This window comes from Trichomycterus rosablanca, chromosome 6 (genome assembly GCF_030014385.1).
Source record: "Trichomycterus rosablanca isolate fTriRos1 chromosome 6, fTriRos1.hap1, whole genome shotgun sequence".
Lineage (NCBI taxonomy): Eukaryota > Metazoa > Chordata > Actinopteri > Siluriformes > Trichomycteridae > Trichomycterus > Trichomycterus rosablanca.
Genome location: NC_085993.1, coordinates 37981317 through 38007998, shown reverse-complemented (window position 1 = coordinate 38007998; position 26682 = coordinate 37981317). Strand labels below are relative to the sequence as shown.

Sequence of the window (26682 nt, the reverse complement as noted above, 5' to 3'; positions counted from 1 at the left end):
CAATTAATACTTATTTCAGTGCCTTGTTACAATTAGTATATTTTAATCTGGCTATACAAAAATAGCAGAATGTCAGACAGGGTAAGTTTTATTCACAAGCCTCAAACATGAATTTATGAAAAGAGCACAACCAAAGCAGTTTAGTTTTAAAGCTTTAATAGAAAAAAAGATTCAGCACAGTGTTCTACATCAATGCAACCAAACACCAATTTTAAATAAAGCAAGAGAGAGCAACTGAAGCTATGTACACGCAACAGGGTCGAGCAACAAGAGCAGAATTCAGTGTAACAAGATATCCACTATACGTGGCCCCTTTCTGGACAAATGTGTTGAAGAGTTTAGGTGCAACAAAGTTAAAAGAAGGGAGATGAACGGGTTTGGTTTGTGTGTTGTGTGACTATAAACTACAATTCTAAACTACAATCAATTTCCTTATAATATCCTGCGAGGTGTTTGTGTGCTGTGAAGGGGTGGAAAACATGCAAGCACATTGTCTTCAATGCCTTTCTTATTTATAATCATGCAGATCACACAGCTCCTCCGCCTCAGGGCGAGTCAGCCTTGGCTTTGTTTTTGCGGTTCTTGGCTGACCGGACTTCTTCAATGAGATCCTTAAGGTACTGGATCTCCCGGCTGAGCGAGTCTGCCTTCTCAGACAATTCCTTGTTCCTATTCTCCAGCTCAGCACACTCTGTGTTTAGTACCTCTTGCTCCACCCGTTTCTTCTGCCGGTACCGGGTAGCTGCCGTTTTATTCTGCTCCATCTTTTTTACCTTCTTGTCCACCCCTTTGGAATTTCCTGATACCGACTTCACTTTTCCAACAGGCATAGCTGTGTCAAGGACCGGTTTGGAGTAGGGTTTGGTTCTGGAGGTGCAGGTGGGTTTTAAGGATGGAGCTGGACTTGGAACACGAGGGGGGGTACCACAGGGTGAATCAACACCACTGTCAGATTGGTCTGAGCTAGACACAAAGCTCAGTTCTTCTTTGGGAGCTATAACCACCACTATTTGGGCAGAGGATAAGGAGAGCACAATGCTTGGAATCTGATGCTCACTGCTGCTTGTCTCAGCTACTGCTTTTTCTATTTCTGAAATAGGGATGTCGACCTCACTACCCAGCTCAAGGGTAAATGCAGGAGATGGAGGAGCTGGGGACTCTGGCTCAGATTTAATCTCAGTGTGAGCAGGCTCCAGGTGGACCTCTGATTCTGACAGCGGAAGTTCTAGTGGAAGAGGAGGCAGGTTAAGCTCTTCAGGAACTGAATGGGTGGCTGATGAAAATGGTGCCATGACCAGATCCATTTGAGACTCCAGGGATGCAAGGAGCTCTTCTGGAGAGCTGGGTGGCTCATCCAAATCACACGACCCGATAAGCGAGTCTAGGTCAAAGTCAGCAAGGTCGATCTTTTCAGACATCCAGTCCATGCCAGAAAACGTGTCCCCTGCGTCAAGAAAAATTGGGTTAATTTCTTTCATCAACTGTCTGAAGCATATACATACACACTATTTATTTATTTATTTATATATATATATATATATATATATATATATATATATATATATATATATATATATAAAAAAAACATTTATCAAAACAAAAAAAAATAACCACAGATAATTTGCATAAATGTTTCAAAAGTGCTTCACCTTCTTTCTGATCTGCCCCAACGTAAGTATCAATCTGCTCATCGGCAGACAGCCAGGGAAGCGACACGTCACACCCGACTTTACACCCTACAAGATCATGGGCTGAGGGGGAGGAGAATGGGGAAGAGAAAGATTCAGAGTATGAAGAGAAGGAGAGAGGTGATGATGACCTCTCAGATAGAGCTCTCTCTTCATCTTCGTCCAGAAGGGGCCCAAAGGGGTCAGCCATCAGAATCGAGGACCCCAAGAACAGGGTCCCCATGTCTGCCATGCACATCTTTGAGTTTAGAGACATGGCTGGTCAAAGGTAGACTCAAATGGAACAGGAGTTTTGACGGGTCAAGCGAAGTTGATATGCTGTCAAATGCAGCAGTGCTGAGGGTGGTTGCCTCGAGGGACCTAGAGAAGGGGGAAAAAGATAAGTTTGTGAATATAGACATGTCTAAATACATGAGTAAGCAGTGTAAACATCTAAGGTATAATAGCTATATATTGCTAGTTTTAAAACATAAAGCCTTTTAAAAAGCTTTAAATGAACTATGATGCACCAATTTTTTTTCACAAGAGCAAAAAAGGGCAGACAGACATTAGTCAAACATGTTAAGCCGGTTTACCAACCCCAAAGCATTTAACGTAGTAGAAATGCAAATTCTTTAAACATGTAAACCACAGGGCTGGGGTGATGGGTAGGCACAAGCCAGATGACCAAAAAAAGACTACAATAATTAAGATACTACAAAAACAATTAACATACACATGGTGATCTGGGTTAACTACATTACCATCATGCTCAAATATTCAGTAATAATTTTAAGGGGATTTGAAAAAAGGGGCCAACAGTAGCAACTTCGACATGATTGGGGTTTGAACCTGAATATTGACCTTTATAAACACATTTTTGGTAATCAATACGGTTTATTTTTTACCTATTTAAATAGCATTTTGTTGATGGATATTTTGCTTTAGCATTTTTAAAAAGCATTTCGTACTTTATTTTGTACTATTTGAACCTCTCTTTTGCACTTATCCACTGATCAAAACAACTTCAAAGCGATACTGTTTAGTTTTTGTTTGTTTAATAAAAAATAAATAAATAAACGTGTTTTACAGTGAGTTACACTGGGCAAGTATTACAAGAAACCGTCTAGGCGGGAAATCACGCCGCCTTTGTTTGACATTTCCTAATATGGTCATGAACACTGTGTGGCCACGCCTTCTTTTCCGGCTAGAGGTGTCCTTGTCGGTCGCGCCATATTCACAACAAACCTAGCCGGTTTTATTAGCAATGTAGCATACGCCATTTTGAAACAGCCACGTTGTCTAGACGGCGGAAACAATGTAAACGTAAATATTTACACACATCCACGTAGCGTTCGTGTTTACGCGTAATTATTGAAATGTTGTCATTGATATAATACGCCAAAATGCGTCGTCTAAAACTTATGAAAACGTTTTGGCCAACGAGGCTAACATTAGAAACATTGCTAGCAGGCGGTTGTCGTTATTTGATTACTAGATGACGTTATATTATATATATGTTATATTCTTAAGAATATAAGGGTTTATAAAATTGATTGTCGAAACAAAACACCACATATATTTGACGTTTGATGTAGCGAGTGATGACTCATGCTCCGCCCAAATCAGCCCTACTGTCATATTACTCCAATATTTAAAATGTAATAGAATTATACTTACGCCATTTTGCTGAAAAAATCAGTGCACTTCGCCGTTGCACTGCAGGTTTTGCCGCTGCGAGTTTTCCGCTGCAAGCCGCTACACTGCCATTTTGAGCGGAATGCCTAATGCCCAAAACGGTGAATCACTGCTAAAATACGAGGTGAAGAAACATGGCAACGTTTGTCACATGACATTATATACTCCCGATTAACACCCCCAGATAACCTTCCGCCACTGCGACGTTTTTGTATCACTACGCAGACTCTTTCTGTCATTTCATTTATTCTGAAAGCCTACAGGGTGTGGCTTGTTGTGCAAAAAGTAGCTCCCATACGGCATACTACTGTGTTAGCGTTGGGCGTTCCGGCTCGTTTAAGTAGGTCATGTAAACTGGTTCGGCTCAACCGTATTATCTGGCTAAATAGCTTTTTCTTCGGCTGCAGTATTAACTCTTTTAGAAATATTATGCCTAACTGGTTGTATACAATGCTTGGTTCAAAAGCCCACATATTCAACTATTTGATTTTAACGTGAAACGGATGAACTCAAAAATGAGTGACTTGGGTCACAGGCAACTGCTATAGAAGGCCTGCTTTTAAGCTGTCATTTAATTTTTATTAAATTAATTGCTATTTTTTTAGTCGGTTTGCCACACATATGCAGCACCCACATTACCAGGTGACTCACATTGCTGGCATAAATTATAATTTACGGCATAAATATATTTTTTATGATATTATTATGCATACACTATAAAATAAACACTCATCATAATTACCAATAACTATTTAAAACATTATTAAAATAGAGAATATATAGTTAAACAGCTATTCACATTTACTAGTAATACATACTGTAGTTCAAAAGCCACTGCCTTAAAACAAAATAGGTGTTTTAAAGGTGAATTTGATGAGTTAATTCCCCTTTTCAAGTTTTTAAAGTTCACTTGGTTGACATATTGTTTAAAAAGTAGAACCTAAAGTTATTGTATATTATTGCATAAAAATCATAAAATCATTTGCATAATAATAATAATAATAATAATAATACAAGGAATTAGACCCAGGCGTCAGCATTACCCACTGTGCCACCGTGCCACCCTTGATATCATTATAACTTGTAATTAGAAGAAGAAAAAATTAGATGGCAATGCCTTACATCCCTAAATTAATTATCTAACTCTTTGGGTTGGTTTCCCAGTCAGGGATTAAGGCTAGTCCAGGACTACATTTTGCTTTAAATGGAGAATCTCCATTCAAAATGCTGTGTAGTCTAGGACTAGGCTTAATCCCTGTCTGTGAAACCAACCCTTTGTGTTTAGCACTTTTTTGTAGTCTTTACCCCACTCCATTTCAGTTCTGCTACAATATTCCTTAGTCTAGCCCCACTACAACTTGCAGTTCTGATTTCAATTCTTGCCTCAGTTTTCCTTTAGGGACTCAAGTTTGGTCTGTCCCCAGTAGTCCCTTAAGTCTGGCCTTACTCCATTGTCATTTTGCCCTCAGTGTTACTCCCATTCTTATACTTATCAGTCTTGCCTCAGTGCTTATTGACAGTATTGCCCAGTTAATCCTTACCAGTCTCAGCCCACTACTTATTTTCAGTTTTGCTGTAGTACACCGACTTCTTTTTAGTACTCTTACTTCCTTCTACTATATTCCAGTGTACTTATTACCAATCTCCACTCAGTGCTTCTTTTCATTCTTGCTATAATACTCCCTTTCACGCTTTCCCCAGTACCCCTTTCCACTTTTGCCCCAGTGCTGGATTCATGTGATTCTTGGTGTTTATTTTCACTTTTGACCAAGTTCTTCTTTGAAGTCTTGCTCCAGTCCTAGTACTTTTGACCAATATCAGCTTAGGATTTCTTGCAACAGTATTTTCTTTCAGGTCTTGTGCCAGTACTTCTTGCATAACACAATTAGATGTTTTACCTAATAGGGGTGGAGAAAGCTGAGGTGTATTGTACGAAAAGCCCAGAAAAAGCCAGTTTACCTGCATCCTGAGCCAATGATGATTTAGTTACCTCTGCACATCTACTAATCTTAAGGCGTAGGTGTTATTGTCAACATCTCATTCATTTAATGTCAAATAAGCAATGCATGTTTGGAATATTATTTTATTAACAATTTAAACAGAAGTGTACACATTTATTAAAAGAAACATTCCCAGGCACCCAAAGTCTCCAAAATGTTCCCTGTCTTTAAGGAAACACCTATTATAAAAACTAAAATATAAACAAAAATATAGGTTTATAGAAACACTTTATGAAGAAAGGTTTCTTGTTTTATAAGTCTACAGACACCAGATCTTTTTTAAAATTTATCATTTCATCAAGACTAGCTTGCATCTGCATTGAAACGTGGCGAATTTGTTTAGCAAATTTGGTTTCAGAGCCCTTCTTTAGCTTCTGGCTGTCCTCTTTTTTGAAGTACATATCCATGCCAATCCCAAGTGCTTGGATCATACCTGAACTCTTGCTTATGGCACCAGTAGCCTTGTTACTGTCTCTAGCAATCTGCATCACCTTTTCCACCTTTACTGCCCTCCAATCTACCAACTGCATTTCAGACATGTTGTATTTATTCAAACGCTTCACGCTGATGATGATAAAATTCAGATACTTTTCAATTTCCTCCATTTGGGTTGTGTGGTTTTTGAGGATTTGCTCTACCTTTCTTCTGTCCATACTGCTGGAGACTTTATTGGTTATGGCAGCTGAGGCACCGGCGACTGTACCGGCTGCTGCTACCCCAACCCCAGCTGCAGTAACTACTAATGAAGCACCCAAAGTCAGAGGGGCAAGTATGACCCCTCCAACAGCAGCTGCTACTCCTAGTGCCCCTGCTGTGCCCCCAGTAATACCTGCTATCTTTGCCCCTTTATGGACCTTGTCGAGGTTATTAGCCACATCCTGAAGTTCAGTTATGTGACCTTGCAGAGATGATTCACGGTCAGACAAGACAAAATTAAACACACAAAGAGCTTCTTTCAGACGTTCTGTTTCCATCCTGAAAGCTCTGGATAAAGACAGACACACAAGCGTTATATTAATCTGGATAACATTCTGTACAAATTATCAGTCAATAGCTTATTGATAGGCTGCTAATTAATGTTTTGTTACATACTTAACATTGTCTTCATTTGTGAATGAAAAGTCATCATTAAGTTCCACCCAACCTGAAAATTAAAAAGTTTAATTTCAAATTTCAGTGACACTGAAAGTCAGTGGCGTAACTACAGGGGGGGCAGGTGCACTGGGGCCCACGGCAGGCGGCGGGCCCTCCATAACATGAACTCAACCACCCACCTCACTGCCCCCCCCTCCCCCAATATATATATATGTATCTGACATTTATTGAGGGGGCCCAAAAAGTTTTTTTTTGCACTGGGGCCCATGAGCGCCTAGTTACGCCACTGCTGAAAGTGCTTTTATAAAAGTCTATTTCCAGTCAAATTCTGTTCTCACCTTTCCCTGAGCACCATCGTTCCATGACATCTTTTATATCCGTCTCAAAAGAGGAAGAACATTCTGTAAACTGGAATTGAAATTGTTGTAATGAGAATGTGCTGAGATATTTCTCCCAAATTAATATGCTTCAGAGATCTTATTGTAATCTTTGTTATGTCTTTACCTTAGGGTTACTGCAGGGCAGGACACGAACACTACCCTTCAATCGAGAAGCCAAAGGCTGCTGAAAATCTCCACCATAAGGCATGACCTAAAAGCACATGTTCATAAAACTGGCTGTAAGTCTATTTAAGATTGAATTGCAGTTACAGTAAAATAGCAGTGACATGGTAGTATGTGTTGGTTTGGTATGAGAAAATCATGTTTACACTCACTGGCCTCTTTATTAGAAACACCCTGCTAGCATTTGTGGGTGTACAGTTGGAGACTCCAGTTTTTTATGCACAATGTATGTTAATGCTTATCTATTCCTTTATCAGTGGTCAATTTCACAGGTGCTAATTGCTTTTTATTTTGGTTGGTGCTCCCAGCATTGTTATTAGTACCTGATACATTTCATACTCCTACTGATAAGCTCACCTTCAAAATCATGTATGGTAAATGGGGATCCACTTACACTGAAAAATGATTTACAGGGGGTGTTAGTAAGTAAGTGCATGTCAGCTTAAGTGTTTAGTAAAGAGGTGGGTTTTTGTCATCTTTTGAAGACAGCAAGAGACTCAGATGTTCGGACAGACAGAGGAAGTTCGTTCCACCACTTGGGCGCTGAATGGAGGATCAAGTCGATGCTAAACTGGAAAACTGGATTTTCAGACATAACTGGTCTGTCTGTTTTTCTGATACATTCCTGCTATGAAAAACAAAACAATTTACTGTCAGAGCAGAATGGTTTTAAACAACAACTTACCTTGCCAAACTAAAACCAAGTCTGACCAGATTGTTTGAAAGAGCCCTCATAGTTTCACTTTTTTTAAGAAGTGAAATTAAATCATAACAAGGCAGTGGTAGCTTAGTGGATAAGGCACTGGACTAGTAATCAGAAGGTTGCTGGTTAAAGCACCAAAACTAACTGGCTGCTACTGTTGAGCACATAAGTACAGTATGTACCTCAACCCTTAATTATTTTCATAATATTTGGTTAAACATTGAGTAAAATATAATGTTTAATCTTAAAAATATTAAAAAACACTATTTTTTAAATGTATGTTCACAATCCAGTTTATTCTGGCTGGGGTTGTGGAAGTATACACAGGACAAATCGACCAAGTGTCAATTTGACCAGGTATACTCATGGTCAAAATGACACAAGGTCAAATTGACACCAGGCAAGAGTACTGAGTTGACTTTTAAGGGGGCATGGGTCAATTTTATAGTTATTATTGCAAATAAGGTGGAAATATACTGTATGTAAGCTGTGATGAAACAATTGTAGAAACAATGTGATTGGACAATTTAGTATCTCCAATTCACCTCACTTGCATGTTTTTGGACTGTGGGAGGAAACCGGAGCACCTGGAGTAAACCCACACAGGCATGGGGAGAACATGCAAACTCCACACAGAAAGGACCCAGACCGTCCCACCTGGGGATTGAACCCAGGACCTTCTTGCTGTGAGGCGACAGTGCTACCCACTTAGCCAACGTGCCGCCCTACAGACTGAGAAAACAGCATGTATAAATTTGCTCCTCCTGCTAGAAATGCCCCGAAGAGCCCATGTATTACTGCTCACAAATAGCAGACTCCTTTACAAAATACCTAGCCACTTATAATATTATGCTATGCTTATTGGGAGAATATGATCTGTAGCCAGCTACAGTCCATCTGTAACCACTTGAGTACAAAATTCTTCCCCATGCACTTTTAAGGCAACCCAACACAAATCAGTTTTGCTTGCTATGTTTTTTGTGGTGAATTTTGACCACAAAATTCTGTCTATTTGCTAAGTTTGCTAAGCCGATGTGACAAATACTCTATTTAAAATGAGTGCCTGAGACATTGAAGTTACAAGATGTTACAAATGATAAAAACGTGTTGGCATAAACTAAATCAGTTCCTTTACTTACGTTCCTGGTAGCTTTCCTCACCACCATGTTTCCATGAGCAGAGGGTATGTTGGAAGCATCACTTAAACACAGCAGACTTGTGGACTTGACGATGACTTCTAGATCTGGCCTCTTAAACAGTTAAAACAGTGGATTGTTATTGTACATAATTATAGTATGATTTTTAAATTAATTTAACATACTAGTTTTAGATATATTTATACACCAATAAGCCACAACATTAAAACCACCTCCTTGTTTCTACACTCACTGTCCATTTTATCAGCTCCACTTACCATATAGAAGCACTTTGTAGTTCTACAATTACTGACTGTAGTCCATCTATTTCTCTGCATATCTTTTTAGCCTGTTTTCACCCTGTTCTTCAATGGTCAGGACCCCTACTGGACCACCACAGAGCAGGTATTATTTAGGTGGTAGATCATTCTCAGCACTGCAGTGACACTGACATGGTGGTGGTGTGTTAGTGTGTGTTGTGCTGGTATGAGTGGATCAGAGTTTTTAAATGATGAGCTTGTATGAGCTGGAGTTTTTAAATACCGTGTCCACTCACTGTCCACTCTATTAGACACTCCTACCTAGTTGGTCCACCTTGTAGATGTAAAGTCAGAGATGATCGCTCATCTGTTGCTGCTGTTTAAGTTGGTCATCTTTTAGACATTCATAAGTGGTCACAGGACGCTGCCCACAGGGCGCTGTTGTCTGGATATTTTTGGTTGGTGGACTATTCTTAGTGAGATGTTTAAAAACTCTTATCAGCATTGCTGTGTCTGATGGACTCATACCAGCACAACACACACTAACACACTAACACACTAACACACTAACACACTAACACACTAACACACTAACACACTAACACACTAACACACTAACACACTAACACACTAACACACCACCACCATGTCAGTGTCACTGCAGTGCTGAGAATGACCTACCACCCAAATAATATCTGCTCTGTGATGGTCCTGACCATTGAAGAAGGCATGCAGAGAAACAAATGAACAACAGTCAGTAATTGTAGAACTACAAAGTGCTTCTATATGGTAAGTGGGGCTGATAAAATGGACAGTGATTGTAGAAAAAAGAAGGTGATTTTAATGTTATGGCTGATCGGTGTACTACACTGAAAGGCCAAGTATATGCACATCCTCTTTACCTCGTGCTAACAAGTGCATACAATAATGCAAATCCATAAACAGGTATTGATAAATGGGTTATACTAAAAAAATTCAGTGTACAGAATACCACAAAATAATTATTCTGGAGGACCTGTCCTGCAAACTGTAAGTGCTGTTATTATAGAAACACCTCAGAGCTACATCAGCTCACCACAAAGGGGCAGGCCACACAAGCTCACTGAATAGGACCACAGATTGCTCAAACTTAAATAGAAAGTATTGAGTATCTATTAAGCTGATACATGTATCATGAGTTATCATAGTAATGATTTAAAGCATGAAAAATCAGACCTTGAAGCAATAGAAATGGGTTACATAGTGTAATGAATCACTTATCTTGAGGTCTGACGGGTATTTTATGCAAATGTTAATATACTGCTACAGTGGTAAACATAGTGCCGAGGAATATCAAATGGTTACACAGTTCATATTTAGGCATCCACAGTTTTTAGCTTGTGTTACAGAAAAGCAATGACCCTGAGACAATAGTAAAAGTAAGACATCATAGATTGCACTCAAGCTAGAAATTCTTAAAAATGTACATATATAATAAATATATAATTTTTCATAAGCTAATTTATAGTAAACATAAATGTCTGTACATACCTCATTACCATAGTGGTTGTCCCCTTGGCTTGCTGAGGGACGAAGACATTTCCTTGGTGCTGGAACAGGACGCTATCAGGAGTTTTAGAAAGATCATTCACATTAATAAAACTCAAAGCCAGTTCATATACTGGTAAATCTGTATCTCCAAATGTTATACTTTGCTTTAAAATAATGTAATACAACAGAAAGAAGTTTGGACACTCCTAGTAAAATTCCATGTGCTGTTTATTTTAAAAGTGAAAGCACATGTTAGCACAATAAACCTATAATACACAATATCAGTTTTATTTATTTTTTCTTAAATTTAACATATAATGAAATAAAACATAACCATAATGTATCATGTATATACTGTATATACGTATATATATATATATATATATATATATATATATATATATATATATATATATATATATATATATATATATATATATATATATAATTTCCCCCCCCCCAATGTGTTAAATGCAGCAAATGCATATAAATGGTGCACTAACATATGCTGTAAAATGCATTGTTACTTTTTTCCCTTTTACTGCAAATTCTTAAATAATTAAGTCCCAACTTAATTACAACAAATAAAGACATCAACACTGACTGTTTGATGCAAAAGGTTTTGCAGCACAGTACTAAAATTTGCAAGTTAAAAGATTACTGCAGAAAAAAAAGCTTAAATAAATGAATTTTTTGGAATTTGGCAAACCTTACCTTGGACATATTTTAATATCGTAGTTAGTGATTGTAGAGAAGTGATGTGATGAGTTCCTCAGTTACTGTGAGAATCAGAAATGAAACGACATGCTTTTATATAGCTACAGTAGAATAGGTTTGACATAATTTCTGGAATGTGAAGCCTCACTTAATCATTTCTACACCTATATGGTACGTACATTTATGGATTATAAACTACACATACCATACAGATGAACATTATGGGTATACAGTTAGTGACTGTAGCCTTTCCATTTCTTAATCTCTCCATTTTAAATCCTAAGAGACCCCCAGTGACCAGATGTCACATGGATGCTGGACTATTCCCAGCATTGCAATGCCAGTTACATGTTATTTACTGGCCTCTTTATTAGGAACACATACCCTGATAGAACTCATTGTATGTGTCAGTTAGAGATTAGAGCTATTTTCTTTTTCCATGCACAGTCTGTGTTAATCTTCCTCTAGTCTTTTACTATTGGAGAAATTTACAATGACAGGATGCTGTTGCCTTTTACAGTAGACCCTGGTTTACCATACGAACATTTCGGGTTAGGAACGATCTTTTTCAACTTAACGTATGAACAAATTTCGGATTACGAACAGAAATTTGCGAAACACGTGACGTCACGAACAAGTTGACTCCAACCGTCTCTCTCTCTCTATATATACACACATACAGTGAGCGAACATTCAAACAGCGGACGTTTTTTCCAGTGTTTTCTTTATATTTTGTAAAATTCAATATTAAAATGTCCCCAAAGAATGTGCAGAGGAAGTGCAGTGGTGAGAAAATGAAAAAAAAAAAAAAAATCACTATTTGTTGTTGTATAATTACTCCTGCCAGTAGCTGTCACTCTGTATCTGTAACACTGAGGGCTAGGACAGACAAGGGGGGCGGACACACTCACAGAGATGTAAAGAACTATTTAATAATAACAAAGACCAGACAAAACACAGAAAACAAGATAAACGAACACAAGACCTAATCTAAGCTAAATGCTAACTATTACACAAACAAAGCTAAATGCTAACAAATGCTAATAAATGCTAAATCTAAATATACATATACTAAGCTAAACTAGAACTAGAGAGGACTGGACAGAACAACACAAACTAAACGGGACTACAAAGACTAAACAGATAAACCAAACTAAAGCTAAAGAACAAAGGCTAACACACAGAGCTAAGACAGAGCTAACAAACAAAGAGGCTAACAAACAGAGACAAAGGCTAAACAGACAGGAACATAAACAAGACAAGAACAGAATGAACAGACCGGATGAGACGGAGCAGAGCAAGCAGGAATCAAAAGCAAAAACCGAACAGTCATCAGAGCAAACAGAGTTACAAAGAGCAAAGTTACCAAAAGCGAACAGAGTTACACAGAGCAAGCAGAGTTACCAAAAGCGAACAGAGTTACACAGAGCGAGCAGAGTTACCAAAAGCGAGCAGAGTTACCAAAAGCGAGCAGAGTTACCAAAAGCGAACAGAGTTACACAGAGCAAGCAGAGTTACCGAAAGCGAACAGAGTTACACAGAACAAGCAGAGTTACCAAAAAATAGTCTCCAACCAGCCTTTCCCTGAGCCTCTCCTAAATAGTAGCAGCTGGGGCTAATTAGCCCCAGCTAACCAATCAGGAGAGGGAGGCTGGCTGGAGACTGGGGAGAGAAGGGTGTGGCACACTGGAGCACAGGATCACACTGAGGCTCCAAGCGTGACAGTATCAGACAGAGGGGACAGTGAGTGAGAGAGAAGAAGGAATTAGGCTTAGTAAAGTATTCTTTCTTTCGTGCAATTACACCTACAAAATACAACACTATTGAAATAAAGAAGGAAATAATATAGATATATGAGAGTTATTGTTGTTTCTGGTAGACACATTTGATAAAAAAAGAAGAAAATGTATTATGGCATACTTACTGTACTGAAATGTGGTGTGTGTTTTATGTACAGTACTACTGTGTGTTGTTGTTTATTATTGTTTATTACAGTAATGTCTATTCTATAATTTAAGATTTAAGTTGTACCTTTTAAAATAATTGGTGAATGTATATCCCAGCACTCATTGTGGATGAACACCCATATTAAGCAGACAGTGAGGAACACCTAGTATTTAACCATTAGTAATTTTATGTAACATAGCTGATAGAGGGAAACGTTTCTAACATCACCAATGGATAACATTGGTAGTTTGTTGCAAAGCTGTTGGTACCATTTACAGCTTTAGGAGATTTAAAGAAGGAAATAATTGGTTACATTTTGGCTCATTTTCCCTGGCAAACTGTCTAAAATTTCACAAGGTTATGAAGGACTTCCAATTTCAAATCTTCCATAACATTTTAATTGAATTTAAGTCAAGGCAAAATCTGGAAGATTAGGGCAACTCTTAGATAAATCAAATTCTGTGCTGGTCACAAAAGACTTGCAATCTTTCTTGCATAAACAAAATCTGTGTAAAAGAGTCATTAAAAGAAAACCTTACCAGCAATATCATAACAAAATTTTACATTTTACATACACAAAACATATTATGCAAAACAACATCTACTGAAGCCATACATTTTGGAAACCAGTGCGGGAGCATTTATGCATAGCACATGCTTCATGGGTTATAACTGCCAGTGACACACAAATATTGCACAGGTGGATAAGACTAGTACATAATATTACACTAAATTACACTATATAATAAATTATTTACTAAAACATTACACAGTCAGAAATGTTTGCGTTCTTCAAGCCAATCTTTTAGCTCTTTGAGTAACTAAAGAGGTAAAGATCTGCTTTAATTATGTTTGGATATACTTGCCTCATCCTGGTATTCATTGCCAGTCTTATGCCAGTAAACGTACGTGTTGGTTGAGTATTCTATTTTTTTTTTTTCCCCTCAGCACTCTTTACCAGCCTTGGGCCAGTACTTCTTACTGATCTCAGCTTAGTCTTTACACAGTAGTGTTTACCCATGTTAACAAATATCATCTGTTCCCACCACACACCTGAGAGTCCTCTCTGATAATATACCCAACATGGCCAAAAGTATTAGGACATCTAACCATGAGTTTGTTTGGAATAAATGTAATAAAAATGGAGTGACCTCTATGTGACCTTCTCAGCTACTCTTCTGAGAAGGCTTCTCACAAGACTTTAAATTATTGCAACTGCTTTCAACTCCCTTTTAGTGTGCATGTAAAAAGACTCAGTGTTGAATCAAGCATGATCCTCCACTGCTGACTGAGGGGCTTCGCAACTGACACATGCCCCCTCTGACAGGTGTGCAGAAACCGACTGCATCTTTTCACCTGCACGAAAATTAGCAGACACTGTTATCCAAAGCAACATGAACTTGTGACTGAATACAGTTTAAGGTACTGAAGGTTGGAGGACTTGCTCAGGTGTCTGAGTGGCAACTCGGCTGGTGGTACTAGTCTGGTACCATAACCACTACCAGCTCCCACCTCCCATTTAGTGTGCATGTAAAAAGACTCAGTGTTGAATCAAGCATGATCCTCCACTGCTGACTGAGGGGCTTCACGACTGACACATGCCCCCTCTGACACGTGTGCAGTAACCGACTGCATCTTTTCACCTGCACGAAAATTAGCAGACACTGTTATCCAAAGCAACATACTGTTGTGACTGAATACAGTTTAAGCTACTGAAGGTTGGAGGACTGTGGCAACTCGGCTGGTGCTACTAGTCTGGTAGCATAACCACTATCAGCTCCCAACTCCCTTTTAGTGTGCATTTAAAAGACTCAGTGTTGAATCAAGCAGAAATCAGTATGACATCCACATTTCCAACATTTCCAAGCATTACAAAATGATACAAAACAGCTCAGTTTGATAAAAAATGATCACTTATTTCATACTTCGCATTATAACCCTGAAACAGGTTTTTAACACGAATCAGTTTATCCATTTCCTCTTTAAGCTTGTCCGCCACTTCATGAACCTTTTCAGCAAACTTTTTATCCAAGTTCTTTTTACTTCTTAATCTGTCCTCTTCATAGTAATAGGAATTAAATTCCTGCAGGCTGCATACAGATTCACTAATGGCACATATGGAACACAAATTGTCAATTTTCTTAAATGCTTGAGCAATATTTGCCAAATGATCGTCTAGGTCCCTTAGTTTTAAGTGATCCTGCATTCTCAGACACTCCATCCCTGAATCAATAAACTTCAAGCACTCAACGATGTCCTTTATCTGGGATTCAAAGTTCTGCAGTATTGTATCCACCTTAATTCTATATTGAGTGCCTTTGAACTTCCTGGTGACAGTAGCTGAGGCCCCTGTGAACCCTCCAGCTGCATTGACCCCAACCCCGACTCCGGGTGCCAGCACTGAGGCCCCCAAGGTCACCGGGGCGAGAGCAAGGCCCGCCGCAATGGCAACCCCGCCTAATGCCCCTATAGTGCCACCTGTTAGCTTAGCAAAACACACTTTTTTACTTGACTTTACAAAGTTATCTGCAGTGCAGTGCAGTTTGGTGATGTCGTTCATCAGGCCTGTTCCACGCTGAAATATGAGCAGCTCGTATAGACGCATTGCTGTTTTTAACTTTTGGGCCGTCGAGATCAGGATACTACAATGAGGAAAAAAAAGACAGAGTTAGCCTTCTGTGCCATTTTAATGAGATTATTTATTGTTAAGTTATCAGGGCATTCTAATTATGCAAACATATAAAAAAAGTTGTAAATAGAAATACTTTTTGTATTTTAACCTGCCTATGTTGGTGTAATACTGGACCAGTTAGTGGTATTTTTGAAAGAAGAAAGCCTTGAGGTAGAAATTAGTAAGACGATTTTTAAAATATTTTAATTATAAATAAATATAACAATTTGATATATTTTTTTCTCTTTTTCTCCGATCCCCCCCCAATTTTCTCCCTAATCTAGTCGTATCCAATTACCCTGATTGCGTTATGCTTCACCTCTACCGATTCAACCCTTCACTGCTGACTGAGAAGCTTCGCAACTGACACACAGCCCCTCCGACACGTGTGCAGTAGCCGACTGCATCTTTTCACCTGCACAAGGCGAGTTCATATGTGGATCAGCTTTGTGTACGGAGCGCCACACCCTGATCAAAGCATTATCCCTCGACTCTGTGCAGGCCCCATCAATCAGCCAGCAGAGGTCATAAGTGCCTCAGTTATAAGGAGTTCCTATCCAGCTCTCACCCTGTATGAACAACCGCCAGTCGTTGTTCATGTAGGCGCCCAGCCCAGCCGGATGGCAGAGCTGAGATTCGAACTGACGAGTTTGAAATTGGTCATGTTTTTGGCAGGTGTTTCTCAGAATAGTCCGATTTCGGCGTGATCTACTGTAGTGTGTCCACAGTCTTGGTGCACTAGCGTGTTTTATCTCTGCGCCACCTGAGCGCCTGGTTTTATTATTTTTAATAAAGAAAACAATGCATGTACATTGTGATTGGTTCGCACTGTATATATACTTATAGACCAAACAATAATATTTTGTAGGTAAAATTAACTGCCTGGTTAACAATTTTAAACAAATTTAAAAGACTTAAAAAAAAAAAACCTTTAATATTAATAAATCTGGAAATGATATTTCTAATATTTCTTTCTTTTTGTTAGCCATTTATTGAGCCCATTAATTATAAATAATTGCTTAATGTTTGTCTATAATTTATAAAATGATTACTTAGGTAACTGTGTTTAGTTAGAGGTTGGAAACTGTTTTAACGTGGGCGGCAAGTAGTGCACATCCCCAAAACTGGGTTGTAAAAAATGACACAGGACTTTTAAGGCTTTTGCTTGATGTAAGCTTGATATAAATGTAATAATGTTTAAGGTAAAAGTCTCAGAAAGTGATAATGAATGCAATTTGTACAAACAATTGAATTATATGTATAACAAACTGCAGTCTAGTCATACTTCTGGTTGTCATTTTTTGAGCAGTTACAGCAGCGAGGCAAAAACAAGAAAACCCAGCCATTGTCCAAACAAATAAATTCCTGAAATTACTGAGCTTGAACATGCACCAAACAGAGCCTATAATCACCATACTTTGTGTCTGTTTCCTCTCCTTGACAGTCCATGGGTATTCTCTCCCACCCTAAGAATTCAGACAAGCAGGTATGGATTAGTTTTTAGGAACAAGAATGACATATATGATTGAAAAAATGCTCTCGTCATTTACTCAAATGTCTACATTTACATTTTCGGCCTTTAACAGACCCTTTTACCCAGAGCGACTTACAGAAGTGCTTCCATAGTAAACATTACCTTACTCTAGTTTAAGTGGACAACAGTCTAAGATTACAAATCTGCTGAAAACCTGTTAGGACCAATTTTTATTTTGCAAGAAATAAATAAGAGCGTTAGTAAATATATGTATTAGTATGTACAGTGTATCACAAAAGTGAGTACACCCCTTACATTTCTGCAAATATTTTATTATATCTTTTCATGGGACGACACTATAGACATGAAACTTGGATATAACTTAGAGTAGTCAGTGTACAACTTGTATAGCAGTGTAGATTTACTGTCTTCTGAAAATAACTCAACACACAGCCATTAATGTCTAAATAGCTGGCAACATAAGTGAGTACACCCCACAGTGAACATGTCCAAACTGTGCCCAAATGTGTCAATATTTTGTGTGACCACCATTATTATCCAGCACTGCCTTAACCCTCCTGGGCATGGAATTCACCAGAGCTGCACAGGTTGCTACTGGAATCCTCTTCCACTCCTCCATTATGACATCACGGAGCTGGTGGATGTCAGACACCTTGAACTCCTCCACCTTCCACTTGAGGATGCGCCACAGGTGCTCAATTGGGTTTAGTCCATCACCTTTACCTTCAGCTTCCTCAGCAAGGCAGTTGTCATCTTGGAGGTTGTGTTTGGGGTCGTTATCCTGTTGGAAAACTGCCATGAGGCCCAGTTTTCGAAGGGAGGGGATCATGCTCTGTTTCAGAATGTCACAGTACATGTTGGAATTCATGTTTCCCTCAATGAACTGCAGCTCCCCAGTGCCAGCAACACTCATGCAGCCCAAGACCATGACGCTACCACCACCATGCTTGACTGTAGGCAAGATACAGTTGTCTTGGTACTTCTCACCAGGGCGCCGCCACACATGCTGGACACCATCTGAGCCAAACAAGTTTATCTTGGTCTCGTCAGACCACAGGGCATTCCAGTAATCCATGTTCTTGGACTGCTTGTCTTCAGCAAACTGTTTGCGGGCTTTCTTGTGCGTCAGCTTCCTTCTGGGATGACGACCATGCAGACCGAGTTGATGCAGTGTGCGGCGTATGGTCTGAGCACTGACAGGCTGACCTCCCACGTCTTCAACCTCTGCAGCAATGCTGGCAGCACTCATGTGTCTATTTTTTAAAGCCAACCTCTGGATATGACGCCGAACACGTGGACTCAACTTCTTTGGTCGACCCTGGCGAAGCCTGTTCCGAGTGGAACCTGTCCTGGAAACCCGCTGTATGACCTTGGCCACCATGCTGTAGCTCAGTTTCAGGGTGTTAGCAATCTTCTTATAGCCCAGGCCATCTTTGTGGAGAGCAACAATTCTATTTCTCACATCCTCAGAGAGTTCTTTGCCATGAGGTGCCATGTTGAATATTCAGTGGGCAGTATGAGAGAATTGTACCCAAAACACCAAATTTAACAGCCCTGCTCCCCATTTACACCTGGGACCTTGACACATGACACCAGGGAGGGACAACGACACATTTGGGCACAATTTGGACATGTTCACTGTGGGGTGTACTCACTTATGTTGCCAGCTATTTAGACATTAATGGCTGTGTGTTGAGTTATTTTCAGAAGACAGTAAATCTACACTGCTATACAAGCTGTACACTGACTACTCTAAGTTATATCCAAGTTTCATGTCTATAGTGTTGTCCCATGAAAAGATATAATGAAATATTTGCAGAAATGTGAGGGGTGTACTCACTTTTGTGATACACTGTATATGTCAGCTTACATAGGTGCTTAGTACAGAGATGGGTTTTTAAGCGTCTTTTGAAGACAGTGAGAGACTCAGATGTTCGGACAGACAAGGGAAGCTCATTCCACCAATTGGGTGCAAGTACAGAGAAGAGCTTTGATGCTGGTCTTCCCAGAGTTCTGGGTGGAGGATCAAGTCGAGCGAGACTAAGTGGATCACTAGGGTAATGTGGCAGTGTTTAGAATGGTTAAAAACCAGGTAAGCAGCTGCATTTTGAATGGGTTTCAAGGGTTTAATAGTGGACATAGGAGCACCTGCCCGGAGGGAGTTGCAGTAGTCCAACCGTGAGATTACAAGTGACTGGACAAGAATCTGAGTGACTCTTCCATGGAGAGAAATGGACGAATCTTCCTGATGTCATAAAGGAAGGAACCAGCATGATCTTGTCATGTTGGCTACATGAAAAGAGAAGGTCAGCTGGTTATCCAGGACAACACCAAGGTTTTTTACATTATCAGATGGGAGTCATCAAGAGAGATGACTAGTTCCCGGGTTGAAGATCTCCAGGAATAAGTACCAGCTCTGTCTTGCTGGGATTAAGTTTTAGATGATGGCTTTAGATGATGTCTAACAAGTACAATTTTTACAAATCGTTAATCAAATAAATGCACTTAAATAAATGTAGACTATAGAAGCAGAACGTTACCCACCTCTGCAAACAAACAAGATAAAATAACAATAATGCAGAATATGAGAAATATGAGTCTATGGATTTTTAAGCTCTGATGATTATTGGCGACTCACCTCTTACGGTTCTCCACCACTCCAAGAGAAGTTCCAGTTCCTGAAAAACAGAGGCATGAAACTTAACTCCAAAGCAAATGGGTATGCTGCACCCTGATCTTATCTTAAACCCTATGGTTCTTGGTGTTGTCCGACTGAAACTTGAGGCAGCATAAGGTTAATAAAAAGATTTATTTATTTATTGATAAGAGTATTAAACTGTTTTGGAGAGTGTAGGACTGTGTAGGATTTTGATAATACTGATTTAAATATAATGATATTGTAAACCTACATTGTATTTTTTCTCCAGCTCAGGTTAAACATGCAGCATTTATGAATTAATTGTATGTTTTATCACCTCTTTCGAGTCTGAAGTTGCTGTGTGTGCGACTCGAGTCCCCATCTCTGGCGCTCACACAAACACAAACAAAAACCAAAAGAAATATAATTTACTTTTGCATTGCTGTCTCCGCACACACTGGACTGTTCACTCCAGGAGAGATAGGAATGATAGTGCTTCTTTTTTAGAACTGCAGGCAGATTTCTCCTGCTAATTTCCTCCTCTTCCTCATTATCATCAGTAGCATGTTCCTCATCCTAAAGATTTTAAAACACATCTCATTCAACTTGAACAACGAAAAAGTCATGTGCAAAGAAGCAGTAGTGTAGTCTTATCGTAATACATGTTAATTACCTCTGTCAGCACGTCTGTTACATAAGTGTTCTCATGATCCACAGGCTCCTCTGGCGCTGACTGGGACAGGATAGGCATTTCAGGGCATACCAGTGCAGGTCGTGGTGGAGCAACAGGAGGAGGAGTAGGAGGTGAAGGGTTTAAAGGTGTGGTACAGTCCTACATTAACACAGTGTTTACAATAGGTTCACACACTTGACTAACAGAAATAGAAATAATGAATATTGTATATACAGTGCCTTGCAAAAGTATTCAGCCCCCTTAAACTTTTCAACCTTTTGCCACATTTCAGGCTTCAAACATAACGATATGAAATTGTAATTTTTTGTGAAGAATCAACAACAAGTGGGACACAATCGTGAAGTGGAACGAAATTTATTGGATATTTTAAACTTTTTTTAGAAATAAAAAACTGAAAAGTGGGGCGTGCAATATTATTCAGCCCCCTTGCGTTAATACTTTGTAGCGCCACCTTTTGCTGCGATTACAGCTGCAAGTCGCTTGGGGTATGTCTCTATCAGTTTTGCACATCGAGAGACAGACATTTTTGCCCATTCTTCCTTGCAAAACAGCTCGAGCTCAGTGAGGTTGGATGGAGAGCGTTTGTGAACAGCAGTTTTCAGCTCTTTCCACAGATTCTCGATGGGATTCAGGTCTGGACTTTGACTTGGCCATTCTAACACCTGGATACGTTTATTTGTGAACCATTCCATTGTAGATTTTGCTTTATGTTTTGGATCATTGTCTTGTTGGAAGATAAATCTCCGTCCCAGTCTCAGGTCTTTTGCAGACTGCAACAGGTTTTCTTCCAGAATGGTCCTGTATTTGGCTCCATCCATCTTCCCATCAATTTTAACCATCTTCCCTGTCCCTGCTGAAGAAAAGCAGGCCCAAACCATGATGCTGCCACCACCATGTTTGACAGTGGGGATGGTGTGTTCAGGGTGATGAGCTGTGTTGCTTTTACGCCAAACATAACGTTTTGCATTGTGGCCAAAAAGTTCGATTTTGGTTTCATCTGACCAGAGCACCTTCTTCCACATGTTTGGTGTGTCTCCCAGGTGACTTTTTATAGATATCTTTGAGAAATGGCTTTCTTCTTGCCACTCTTCCATAAAGGCCAGATTTGTGCAGTGTACGACTGATTGTGTCCTATGGACAGAGTCTCCCACCTCAGCTGTAGATCTCTGCAGTTCATTCAGAGTGATCATGGGCCTCTTGGCTGCATCTCTGATCAGTCTTCTCCTTGTTTGAGCTGAAAGTTTAGAGGGACGGCCGGGTCTTGGTAGATTTGCAGTGGTCTGATACTCCTTCCATTTCAATATGATCGCTTGCACAGTGCTCCTTGAGATGTTTAAAGCTTGGGAAATCTTTTTGTATCCAAATCCGGCTTTAAACTTCTCCACAACAGTATCTCGGACCTGCCTGGTGTGTTCCTTGGTCTTCATGATGCTCTCTGCGCTTTAAACAGAACTCTGAGACTGTCACAGAGCAGGTGCATTTATACGGAGACTTGATTACACACAGGTGGATTCTATTTATCACCATCAGTCATTTAGGTCAACATTGGATCATTCAGAGATCCTCACTGAACTTCTGGAGTGAGTTTGCTGCACTGAAAGTAAAGGGGCTGAATAATATTGCACGCCCCACTTTTTAGTTTTTTATTTCTAAAAAAAGTTTAAAATATCCAATAAATTTCGTTCCACTTCACGATTGTGTCCCACTTGTTGTTGATTCTTCACAAAAAATTACAATTTCATATCGTTATGTTTGAAGCCTGAAATGTGGCAAAAGGTTGAAAAGTTCAAGGGGGCTGAATACTTTTGCAAGGCACTGTATATATCACTGGGAGCTTCAGTCCCATCGCGGATTTTGCGAGTGAAGTCGAAAGACAAACTGCAACCCATTTCTTGGTATTTGCTTGGTGAAATTACTTGACCATTTCCATTGTGTAAATAAAACACACTCATAATATTTGTTTCAGTTTAACATAATTTCAACATTTCCTTGTTCGAGTTCAGGCCATATTTTTTTATATATATATATATATATATATATATACTGTATCAGTGGCGGCTGCTGGTCTTTCAAAGAGGGGAAGCTCATTGTCGGCTTACATCATAAAATTTGTCAATTTATTTATACATAAATTCTGCCCTCCGTTCCTTTTCAAAAAAATGGCCTGAACTCGAACAAGGAAATGTTGAAATTATGTTAAACTGAAACAAATATTATGAGTGTGTTTTATTTACACAATGGAAATGGTCAAGTAATTTCACCAAGCAAATACCAAGAAATGGGTTGCAGTTTGTCTTTTGACTTCACTCGCAAAATCCGCGATGGGACTGAAGCTCCCAGTGATTAAGTGAAGGTGTAGATCTCGAAATAGCTGTCAATCAAAATGGGATTCAGCCTTTCGACTGATCCTCCAATCATCTTGCAGAAGCTCCACGTCCAGACCCGCCCACAGCTCCATTCACCCCCAGAGATGCTCAGCGTCCGGGGGCGGGACAAAATCGTGGCATTTATCCTAAGATCGTGGCATTTATCCTAAGCGAGTTTCGTAGCAATGAAAAAAAACGTTCCATGCAGTCCCGTTGAAGTGAATAGACGCTCAGCTTCTACGGGCAAATGCATTGACGCTACAGGAATGTATGAGAAGTTAACAAAATCGAGTCAGTTGATTTGTAATAAGTAGCTGATTCTGAACAAACTCGTCTTCGAAATGAACGTGTTCTAACGCATTTGTAGTCAATGAAATGTTAACACAACAGTACATATTTGACCATTTAATTTTTGACATTTTAGGGGAAGCTGAGCTTCCCTTGCAGTCTTAGAGAAATCGCCACTGATATATATATATATATATATGTGTGTGTATATATATATATATATATATATATATATATATATATATATATATATATATTAGGGCTGTCAAACGATTAAAAATTTTAATCGCGATTAATCTCAGAATTTCATATAGTTAATCGCGATTAATCGCATTAAATAAAATCTGTGTAAATGTTATAGAAAACAAGGTATTTTAAGTGAAATGTGAAAAGTGGACGTTTCTACACGAAGTGAGTGTGTTTTGACCCTTTTGGGGCTTCCATAGTTCATGGACTAGCGTGCTTGACTCCGGTATTCAGTGCCGTAACAGATTGTTAATAAAGTGTTTTGCTCCCGACAACTTGTGAATATACCGTGTATTTATTTCTTTATTATGCAAGTGCATCCCTACGACGCTCAGTTATATTATTTTAACAAACCGCAAATGAACAACGGTGGCAAGTCCGACATTAAAACGTTGGTTCTACCAGTCAAGTCTCAACATGAACTAGAATCTGCGTTAACGGCACTATTATTTTTAATCGCGTTAAATTGAGATTGCGTTAATGCGTTATTATCGCGTTAACTTCGACAGCCCTAATATATATATATATATATATATATATATATATATATATACAGTATATATACTGTATATATCACCTCCGTGAAGCTGGCCCCCCATGTGGTCAGAAATGGAATATAAATATTATTATTCGTTTGTGCTGCGTTTGTGCTGGTTTGTGCCGTAGGAATCATCGTTTGTGCTGGCACCGTTTTAGAGAAATTAAGTATTATATTTTATTACCCGTGACGTCACTCAGCCCCCCATCAGAGCCCAAATTGCACCAAAAGCATCTCATTCGTTTGTGCTTCGTTTGTGCTGGTTTGTGCTGCTAAAAGAAACATTTGTGCTTTTTTAATTCTCAAGTTATTACGCTATAAATATTACACCCGTGACGTCACCAGCCCCCCCATTAACGTCCAAATTGCACCAAAAGCACCTCATTCGTTTGTGCTGCGTTTGTGCTGGTTTGTGCTGCTAAAAGAAATATTTGTGCTGGTTTAATTTTAAAGTTATAAAGCTATAAATATTACACCTGTGACATCACCAGCCCCCCATTAACGTCCAAATTGCATCAAAAGCACCTCATTCGTTTGTGCTGCGTTTGTGCTGGTTTGTGCTGCTAAAAGAAACATTTGTGCTGGTTTAATTTTAAAGTTATAAAGCTATAAATATTACACCTGTGACATCACCAGCCCCCCATTAACGTCCAAATTGCATCAAAAGCATCTCATTCGTTTGTGCTGCGTTTGTGCTGGTTTGTGCTGCTAAAAGAAACATTTGTGCTGGTTTAATTTTAAAGTTATAAAGCTATAAATATTACACCTGTGACATCACCAGCCCCCCATTAACGTCCAAATTGCATCAAAAGCATCTCATTCGTTTGTGCTGCGTTTGTGCTGGTTTGTGCTGCTAAAAGAAATATTTGTGCTGGTTTAATTCTACAAATATTGGTCCAGTGGCGTCAGTAGGTGTGTGTCAACTTTTGACAGGTAGTGTATTCAGTAGATGTCACTCACCAATGATGAATGCAATACTAATTGAAATGCAAGACACAGAATATCAAGAAGTGGGTTATGTTTAGTATGAATGTAAAAACAGTTACAATTAATTAATTACAAAATTGTTAAAGACAGAACGTAAACATGTGATACAAAATAGAAACATTGTAGGTTAAACAATCTAGTTCACAATTGATGACTGATCATTTTTTTTATGGCATCCAGCCATAAAAGTAAAGACTATCAGTCCTTTGTATAAAATACAACATGTGGTTGAATTTTTGTGTTTTCAGGGGCTGTCATGACGCGATTACAAAAGTCATCATATCGCTCCCAGACAAAGTATGACCTCCTGCAGTAGGCCACATAGTGTCCAAGAGTGTCTTTTGGCCCTGGGAGAAATGCCACAATGCCTCTGAGTGTGAACGAGTCTTTGCTCAGACTAATGTTGATGGGGAATTCACTTAGTGGGAAACTGCATTCTGCTGCTGTTTCAATGTACAGTGCTGGACCACTTGCATAACTGTGCGTGACCAAACCATTGCACATAAATTTCAGTGCTGATGGATGTTCTGTTTTTAAACTGTCTGGACACTTTTCAGGAGACTTCAGTGGCTGAAGACATTTTGATGGCTCCAGCCTCAGACCTGCTTCAAGTGCAGCCTGAAGCCCTCTCATTCCTTCTGTATTTAAAATATCGACATTGACTGGAATCAGAGGAATTTCTCTTGAGCGTACCAAACTACGGCTGCAGTATGGAGAGGAGCACTGACTTTTGCTTGTGACACTTGGCGTATGCTTCATTGTTGAGGTGATAAAGTGAGCGATGTTGCATTCTGCATTTACCTGCTCCACACCTGACTTAAGTTGAACAGAGTTAAATATGTCTAACAACAATTTTGCCCTCTGTTTGTACACACCCTGTTGTACTCCTCTTATGGTTGTGGTCTTAACCAAATTGAACAATTCAACATTGTCTTGCTGTTCAGTTACATAGGAGCTAAAATTTTCACTGTCACAGAAGGCACAGCAGAGACACTGGCAGAAGGAGTCAAAGGCACAGGTATTGATCACGCTCACAAGTGTTTTGTCTACTTTAATGGGCTGTTTTGCAGAGTAATTGCCATTTTTTAAAACACCAATTTGGGTTCTTTGTTTTTTAAGAGATGAATCAACATGTAGCCACTCTGGACAGTGTACAAGGTATGATGATTTTCTCTTTTTCAATGGCAGACCAAGGCCTCTCCAATTTTCAATCGGAGACTCCTGTTCCATTAAGTCTTCTGTAGACTGCTGTATTTGTTTGTTCTCCTGAATCAACTGATCTTTCATGTTTGCAGGATGTCCACATTCATTTGACTTTGATATTGTTTTCTCATTATTTGCAGATGTGGCTGCTGAAGAAAGTCTCATGGTCCCTTCAATGAACCCAAGGTGTCGAGTGATGAAGCGGTCTACTCGAATTGGCAAACTTTCATGTTTGAAGAG

At 39.2% G+C, this 26682-nt stretch overlaps 2 protein-coding genes across 2 annotated transcripts; both read right to left on the bottom strand.

Moving 5' to 3' along the window:
• Positions 1 to 139: 139 nt before the first annotated feature.
• Positions 140 to 3498, bottom strand: atf4a (activating transcription factor 4a). The gene is made up of 3 exons (XM_062997794.1): positions 3348 to 3498; positions 1650 to 2048; positions 140 to 1444 (listed from the first exon to the last, which is right to left on the bottom strand). The coding sequence occupies exons 2-3, from the start codon at positions 1942 to 1944 to the stop codon at positions 546 to 548; spliced, it is 1194 nt and encodes a 397-aa protein (XP_062853864.1). The 5' UTR covers positions 1945 to 2048; positions 3348 to 3498; the 3' UTR covers positions 140 to 545.
• Positions 3499 to 5502: 2004 nt separating this feature from the next.
• LOC134317303 (apolipoprotein L4-like) lies at positions 5503 to 7048 on the bottom strand. The gene is made up of 4 exons (XM_062998119.1): positions 6965 to 7048; positions 6799 to 6868; positions 6458 to 6509; positions 5503 to 6349 (listed from the first exon to the last, which is right to left on the bottom strand). The coding sequence occupies exons 1-4, from the start codon at positions 7046 to 7048 to the stop codon at positions 5617 to 5619; spliced, it is 939 nt and encodes a 312-aa protein (XP_062854189.1). The 3' UTR covers positions 5503 to 5616.
• Positions 7049 to 26682: the final 19634 nt, after the last annotated feature.